The 8,992-nt window shown below is 37.8% G+C and overlaps 1 protein-coding gene across 1 annotated transcript in view; it reads left to right on the top strand.

Annotated features, from left to right (window-relative positions):
* Positions 1 to 2,586, top strand: part of CAAP1 (caspase activity and apoptosis inhibitor 1) — a gene marked incomplete in the record, with an annotated part of 45,953 nt that extends 43,367 nt beyond the window's left edge. Inside the window, 1 exon segment of the mRNA XM_014585786.2 lies at positions 1,429 to 2,586. Within this exon segment, the coding sequence (XP_014441272.1) occupies positions 1,429 to 1,775 (347 nt within the window).
* Positions 2,587 to 8,992: the final 6,406 nt, after the last annotated feature.

The raw sequence follows: 8,992 nt of genomic DNA, 5'->3' as shown, positions 1-8,992 counted from the left end.
TTGAGAAAACAAAATTGGAAATTTAGTTTCTTATCTTTTCCTCCCCTCTACTTTTACCTCCTTCCCAGGAGTAATCACTATTATAGTTATATGATTATCAACTTATTTCAACTTATTTTTTAAGTTCATTTTCAAATTTATTTATTCCACGATTGGGAGAGAGACAAACAGAAAAACAGAGACAATACCCTAACTGGCTCTTGACTGTACAATCCACCCTCATCCTCAGCCCCAGATCAGGGACACATGCACCGAGCATGGAAAATGACCAAAATATTGGGTTGTTGGAAAAGTCATGACCTATTTTTCTGTGCAAAAATGTGTCATAATTTCTCTGATGACTCAAAATATAAAGTCAAAAAAGTAAGCTCTGGGGCCAGATACTGACATGGCACTAAAATAGAACATTCTGCAAGGATGACCCACATGGGAAGGTTCTGGGTTCACATCTGAAATATGCTCGGTGCAAGCAAGCAGCCAGGTCCGGGGCTTGAACCACGGTCAGCCATGTGAGAGTTCAGCGCTCTTAACCATCACACTACCTACCAGCCTCCTGGTTTTTGTTTTTTTTTTTTCCTTTCATTTTTATCTTAAAATTGTATTTCTTCCATGAGAAAAGGAGAGAGGTAGAGGAGTACCTTCAACAGGATCTTTATGCTGTGTTCCTGCCGTAAACCTCAGCTCACTAGAGTCATGGCACATGTGTGCATACACTGGTCTACATAATCATCGAGATGAGGACCTGGGTCTTTCCCATATGGCATCAGTTTTGTAAAGCGTGGAGTCACTGCTATGCCCCTGCAGCTGACCAGTTATAGAAGTTTTATAACAAATGCATTTTTTTTTAAATTGTGGTGTACTAAACTAATTGATTAAAGTCTTCTTATGAAAACTTACTGTATGTTAGAAGATAGCATATCCCTTTCATTATTGATTTAGAACAGTGTTTGAACAAGTGTATTTGATTTAATTACAGTGCACATGGCGTCCAGTTTGCTGATGACATTTTTCCTTTCGTCATAGTTTTTAAGTCAACTATAATGGAGTCTTACTTCTTCAATAATAAACAATTCCAAAAAATTTCTAATGTCTGCTTTCATTTTGTGATATAGAAGCTTCATTGTGATATAAAATGTTATGACATTTTAATAAAGAAAGTAGATTATGGGAGCTCCATGTTATGGGATAAATTTCCCAGTGCTTCTGTGTTCTAATCAATTGGAATGAGAAATACTTTAGAATTTATGTTATATCTGTTTTGAAAGTTGAAAGTTAGGGATAAGTATTGGGATGGGATTATAGAATGTATTTGGGGCTCCACTATGGGAGGCGGGGTCAAGACAGCCCTTTACTCATAAATAGGGAGAAATTTTGACCCAGGGCATTTAGGTTACATGGTTCTTTCCCCTTTTATTTTGTTCGTTACAGGCAAAGGGGAAGATAGTGATGTACTCAGTATAAACGCAGATGCTTATGACAGCGACATAGAAGGTCCGTGCAATGAAGAAGCAGCTGCTCCTGAGACCACAGAAAATACAGTCCAGAGTGAAGCTGGTCAGATAGACGACCTGGAGAAAGATATTGAGAAAAGCGTGAATGAGATTCTGGGACTGGCAGAGTCTAGTCCAAAGGAACCCAAAGCAGCCACCTTGACTGTTCCTCCACCAGAAGATGTTCAGCCATCCGCACAGCAGCTGGAGCTGCTAGAACTTGAGATGAGGGCGAGAGCAATTAAGGCCCTAATGAAAGCTGGTGACATAAAAAAGCCAGCCTAGTTGTTTGACTTCAGTGTGAATTGTAGGTGTGTTTGAAGAAAGCTGCGTCGTATAATTTTGTATTTGAAGTTTATTTTGGGTCCTATGTGATATTTCTCATGTAACCATTATTAGGTAAACCCATCTTAGGTCAAAAATACCTATTGTTTTCTTTCTTTTTAAAAAATTACATTTAGTTATAGATATGTGTTACTGTCTTATGAATTCATGGCAAATGTAGTTGGATAGCCTGGGTACTTAGTTAACGAAAATAAAGCTATGTCCGCAAATTAATATCTTAAAAGCCATTAACAGTCATGCTATATTTTCTTTATTTTTAAATATTTTGACCTCAAACCTAAATGCTTAACAAAAATTGACCAAGCATGTTTTCCAAAAGCCACTTATATTTTGCAATAAAATGCTAAATTATGGCTCCTACTAGATTTGTTACCAACTTTAAAAATTTAGTTTTGCTCATATTCACTTTTACAATATGTACTATTTTGAAGATGCCTTCGGTGGGTTTAGGTTTCCTAGTTAAAACAGAATAAATTTTCATTACAAGGCTTAGCTGTCTGAAATGAAAGAAAAAATGACTTAATTTAAGGACTTTTGTAGAGACAAATCATTCTAGCAGCTATTTGATACTATTGAATATTTTGTTTAAATTTGTTTTTCTTCTATAAAAAAAGCAAATTTCATTTACATTCCAAGCTATCAGGAAGAGGAAAATATTTTATCATACAAGATTTCAGCTGGTGTTGTTGCTTAAATATCTGATGTATTATAATTCCATGAATCAAAAATAATAAAAGACTATCATTCTGAATCTGAAGACTTTTAATAATTTTCCAAAAGCAAAATTAATTTCAAGAACCTTTGATAAGTTGATGTTGTTATTAGTTTGTGCAGTTTTTGTAAATAAATTAGCAACCTGCAACAATTACTGATGTCTTTTCCCTCTCACTAATTGCAGTTGTTTGATACCAGAATAAATTTAGAAAGAGACCCTTATCTTAAAATAAATTATTTTTTTATGAAATATAAATCTGGGACTGTTACTTTCATATTGGATAACAAATGTAGTACTTTTTTATTTATAACCCTTGCTATTGTAATGTCATGTAAGGATTTTCTTTATACATAAACTTACAGAGATTATATTTTATTATCTGATTTATTTTCTATTCATTTTAGAGGGTTTAAAATGGAAATAGAAGACAGTTATGAAACATCAGAGTTGGAGTTACAAGTTCTTTTTGTTAGTTTTTGTTCCTAACATACCTTTAAATAGTCCTGATGTTTTTTTTCCCCTCCCTGAATTTTTTTCTTTTTCTTTTTTCTTTTTTATAATGAAGAATGCAGGAGAAAGAGAGAGAGAGATAGAGAGAGATGCTCTTGATAGCATCTGGGGTCACTCCACAGTCCTCTTCCTCCACCATTCTGGTACCTGGCAAATTTCAGGTCAACCAGGCCAGGTATCTGAACCCATGGCCATCCATGTGGCTTCTGGCACTCCAGTTCAGTATGCTACAGACTGTGCCACTTAGCCTCGGCCCTCCTCTCCCCTCCCCCAATCTTCCTAATGAGGCATAGAAACCTTTATCATTTGAAATGTTTCTCTTAGGCCAGTAAATGTGGGTGTGATTTAAATAGAAGTTCTCATTGTTATTGCTCAAGACGTTATTATTTCAAGATGAAAAAGCACATATATATATTTTTGTTTGTTTGTTTTTTTCCTTTGCCAGAAGGAGCAGGCACTCACCAGAGTGATAAGGAAAGGGAGAAAGAACCCCACAATGGGGCATGGTCACACCTTTATCCCTTCTCTTATATTTCACCATCCTGTGGGACGGCCATGTGCACACACATGGCCCAGTGTGTTTTTCAGGCCACTGAGACTGAGATTCTAACTGCATTCAACCATGTAGGATCCTGTTCCCTTAACCCCCAGGCAACAGGGCCAACTTATAATTTCTATATTTTAACTTAAACTAAGTTAAAATAATTAATGCAGACTAAGCTTCGATGGCATTTGTATGATTAAATGTTTAAAAGTAGAAGAAGGTCCAAGTGACCTTTTTTATTTTAGTAGCTGATTAAAAGTCCCATCTTCACGAACCATTGCATGTGTGTTCTGTTCAGGACACAGATGGGTTTAGAGAACATTTGACTGGACTGGATATGTGTGAGGTAGAATGAGCTGAACAGATTAGAGGCTACATAGATTTCTACTTGGGAAAATCAACTTTTATCTTCCCCTTTTTTAGATATTGAAAGACTTAAGAGCTTTCTGAAAATGAATGGTTTTAGAGAATAAGTTTGTTTTTGAAATCCTAAGTAATGAGAAAATACCATATATTGAGCTTACGCTGTCCTATAAATTGTCAGCAAGCAGATATTGAAAGGCTGCTAGGGACCAGCAGTTAGAGTAATGTCTATGTCGCTGGACTACCATGTATTTGACCACAGTTTAAGTCCCAGACCCGGTGACTTAAACTCATGCCGGATGCGTGTGCATATGTGCCCAAGATCCCAAGAAGAGAATGGAGGAAAAGGGATTGTGGCGTGGCCATCCCCTCTGGGGGGTAATTTCTCGCTTTCTGTCTCTCTGTCTCTCTCTGTCTTTCTGGCGAATGCACGTGCCCTATAGCAAAAACCTCTCCAAAAAATAAATAAATAAATAAATGCTGCTAAGGTATTCAGTCTTTTTCATGTCTTAAACCCAAAGATGTAATAGAATAGATTTATTTTTTCTTTTGTAGAGGTTTTGCTATAGGGCATGTGTGCTCGCCAGAAAGAGAGACAGAAAACGATAGATCACCCCCCCCCCCAGCGGGGATGGCCATGCCGCAATCCCTTCTCCATTCTCCTCTCTGGATTCTGGGAACACATGCACACATGCCCACTGTGAGTTTAAGCCACTGGGCTCGGGACTCAAACCACAGTCGGCTCCATGGGACTCCAGCGACATAGCCACTATGCCAACTGCTCATCCTAAAATAGATCTTAACATGGAATAGACAGATTAGTAAAGATATGACTGCTACTTCTTTTAATGGTTAATTCCTTTTATTAAGGTAAGGAAAATTTGTAGGCAGTATTTAGTAACTAAATTAAAATTAAAAAGGGGGGGCATGGTAGCACCCAAATTTCCCAGTGAGTGTCAAGCCATCTTGATGTTTGGCTAGGAACTTGAACCTCATCTTAAAGATCAGGTGACAACTGATAATAGGCCTGCATGACTGAGCAGTATTCCCAAGCACTAATCTTTGGCCCCCTTCTAGTTCCTACTCATCCACAAACTCAGATATATCCTAAAAACCATCACTGGGTTACCAGTATAATACTCCAATTATGAAAAATTGCCCCAAACTCATAAATCTTTGTGTTGAACACTTAATTCCTCAAGACTATCAGACAATCTATCTTTTTCTTATAAATCTTTCTGCCAAACCTATTTTCAGCAAAATGTTAGATCCTAAGTTATGATTAGTTATCTGAGTAAAGATGTTTTGAATCATTTGAACGGTAGTACAAATGGCAATACAATATACAATATACATTTTTCAGTATCATGTTTAAGGTAGATAACGCAGGGTGAGCCTGCAAGCTTGACCAAATATTTAGGCATCTTAATGTTTGAAAAATACTTATTTCTGTTCCTTCATAAAAAGCAGGAAAAGAGAGTCAGTTATACATAATTTTTCTTTATTGCCTTTGTTGAGTTCTTAAAAAAGTGAAAGACAAATATAAACTTAAATGTAAAAATAACTAAGTAGACTCCCTTATAAAACAAAGAACTATTAATTTCTTTGTTGAGTTCAAAAGAAGCTCAAATATATTTCCTTGATACTTACGATTTTTAAATGCTATTTTTTGTCATAAAAAAAAAAGTGAGAGTTACAGTCCGTTCTTATTTTACCCTGACCAGCTCTGTGACCTTGCACTATAAAATGAGGGAAAAAATTGCTAGCCACTATGTAAGATTTCTTTCAGCTAAATTAGTTTGTGATTCTAATACAGAATACCATAAAATTTGCAAAACTTATAGATCTTTTTGAGTTCAATATTTCTTTCTTTTGTTTAATTTATCCCTTCCATGAACAAGAAAGAGAGCACCCCCAACAGGGTCTTGATGCCACAATTTATACCTTCACCCAACCACAGATCATGGGCAAGGAGATGCTTGGCATACTGAGGAAATTCTCTGGACTTGGACCAGGATCCTTCTCATGTGAAATTGCCTCGTAGTGTGTTGCATTTAGTGCTGTGCCACCTTGTGGTCCCTGAGCTCAAGTATTTCTGTCTCCACCCTTCCCATCTCTACCCAATTCAAAATGAAACAATCTATTTAGTGTCTCTTTGTCTCTTACTGTTGCTGGACTCGAACAACAGTCTAGTTACTGTTTTATTTAACCTGTTAACAGTATTCATTATCAGGATCACTTGGTAAGTATACTGCCTAGAATTGCTCACTTTGGTCTATAGACTGTAATTATCGTTAACCTATTGTTTCATTAATTTAAAGCAATATATAAATAATTTTAAGTCAGAAAGTTATTTTTCCAAAGCTGATTGTGAAAAATATCACTTTCCTTCCATATCCTTTCTTCTTTTTTTTTTAATTTGCTAAAAGGTACATGCACTCACTAGACACAGAGAAAGTAAGAAAGCAGCCTTTGAGGAATAAACATGCCACAATCCCTTCTCCTCTCTTCCTTCTTTTGGGCATGCATTCACACACACACTGATGTGTTTTTCAGGCCACTAAGTCCAGACTCATATCTTCTTTGATATTTTCTCAATGTTCTCTTCTGATTGGTCCAATGATTTAATTTTTTTTAAAGAGACATTTTTGCTATAGGGTGCATGCATTGACCAGAGACAGAAAGATAGAAGGTGAGAAATCAGCCCACAATGGGGATGGCCACACCACAATCCCTTTTCTATTCTCTGGGTATTTTAGGCATTCACACACATGTGCCTGGCATGAGTTTCAAGCTGTGGAGTCTGGAAACTGGTCAGCCATGTGAGAGTCCAGCAACATAACCATTACGCCATCTGCTGGTCCTATTTAAAATTTTTTTTCTGTTAATATTTTTTAATGTCCAAAAATATTTTTGTTCTTTTTGGTTTTGCTGTAGTGCATGTGTACTCTCAACAGAGAGAGAGGAAGTGAGACATTATCTGCCTGGGGCTGGGACTGACCAAGCCACAGTCCCTTCTCCTCCATTCTCCTCTCAGGATCTTGGGCACACATGCACATGCACCCAGCATGGTTTTTCTGTTTTGTTTTAATGTTTTTTGCCTGAGGGCAAGTGTACTCCTAGGAGGGAGAAGGAAACAGAGTAAGAGGGAAGGTGAGGAATCACCCCCCCCTACCCCCTGGGGTCTGGCCATGCCACAGTCCCTTCTCTATTCTCCTCCTGGGATCTTGGGCATGCACGCACACGTGTCTGATGTGAGTTTTAAGCCACTGAGTGTGGGAATCAAACCACGGCTGACCATGTGGGAGTCCAGCAACGTAACTGCAATGCCATCTGCTGGCCTCCATCCAGTGTGTGTTTTAAGCCACCAGTCCAGGACTTAGACCTTATAGATGGCCATGTGGGATCCAGTTGCCTTAACCATGCCACCTGCCTATCCCTATTTTTGTTATTTTTTATTCACTATTGTCTTTTAAAAATACCCTATATTCCCATGTGTATAGCAGGTGGCTGTGGCATGGACTCCTGGTGACCTTACATGTATCCTAGTTGCCCATGTAGGCAAAGCCTGAATTTCAGAATGTCCAAAATCTTGGCAGAACAGACCCTGGAGTGTAACAAGATAGATCACCCTACGAGGAGCCCTTACTTGAACATATTCTCATTTTTCTTTCTTCTAGGCAGTTTTTTGTAGGAGAATGTCCTGAAGCTATTTTCTCATCTGCTTCTCTGGTTCCCTTGAGAAAGGGGACTTCCTTTCTCCCCTATGGGTACAACTGCAGGCTACAAAATTGCTTAACTAAGGAATGGCACTAGCTCCACAACAACAAGGTGTCCCGTCACTCCTGTTGCATTGTCATCTGGTCCCTTGTGTTGGTGTCACCCTGCTCAAGGGCCATTGGGACTTGGCACCTTTGATTATTGCATTTTCATTGTCTGTGGAGCTCATTGTTTCTTTCCTAGTTAAATTTGTCAGGACTTGCTTGACTCTTGTCTTTGTGATCGACAGTTTCTTGGATATAACATTTGCCTCTCTGAGGTTAATTATTTTTGTGTTTGTCTTCAAGTTTTCTTCTGCTTCTTTCTATTTTTTCTTTAATAATTTTTATTAATATGGTAGTTGTTATTTTTTAGGGAGTTTTGTCTTAGGGTGTGTGCACTCACCAGAGAGAGCAAAAGAGACAGAGACAGTGAGAGGGAAGGTGAGTAATCTCCCCCCTGGGGGGATGACCATGCCACAATCCCTTCTCCTCCATTCTCCTCTTGGTATCTTGGGCATGCACACACATGTGCCTGGAGTAATTTTGAAGGATTCACTTGATTTTTTTTTTTTTTTTTTTTTTTGCTAAATCTAAGTTTGATGAGATCAACATAGAATCCTAATTACTGATATGTGGAAAGGTGTGAGAAAGAAAGTAGACAGAGATGACAGCCAAAACAGTGATACCTCAGCTTGAATATAGGTGGCCATGTGTTTTTTCTTCCTCATTTTATTCCTGCAGTTTTTACTAGAATATGTCTTGGTACTGATTATTCAATGTTGATATCATAAGATATTTGATATGTTTTTTCATCATATAATTTCATGTTTTAAAAAAATGGGGGGAAGGGGACCAGCAGATGGATGGTACAATGGTTATGTTGCTGGACTCCCACGTAGTCGACCACAGTTTGAGTTCTGGACACGGTGACTTGAAACCCACACCAGGTATGTGTGCATGTATGCATGCCCAAAATCCCAAGAGGAGAATGGAGAAGGGATTGTGATATGGTTATCCCCACTGTGGGATAGTTTCTTGCTTTTTGTGTCTCTATCTCTGTTGAGTGTGTATACCCTATAGCAAAAACCTCTCAAAAAAGTAAATTTTTAATATTATAGTATTTTTTTCTTGGTTTGATTTTCTTCTGAATTTTTTGTTGGTCACATTGAATTTTTTTTTTTTTGGAGAGCTTTTTGTTATAAGGCATGTGTGCTTGCCAGAAATACAGAGAGAGAGAGAGAGAGAGAGAGAACGAGAAATCACG

Source organism: Tupaia chinensis, unplaced genomic scaffold, assembly GCF_000334495.1.
Source record: "Tupaia chinensis unplaced genomic scaffold, TupChi_1.0 Scaffold000093_1, whole genome shotgun sequence".
In the NCBI taxonomy this organism is placed as follows: Eukaryota; Metazoa; Chordata; class Mammalia; order Scandentia; family Tupaiidae; genus Tupaia; species Tupaia belangeri.
Note: the sequence above shows the minus strand (reverse complement) of the source record. Positions and strands in the feature narration are given on the sequence as shown.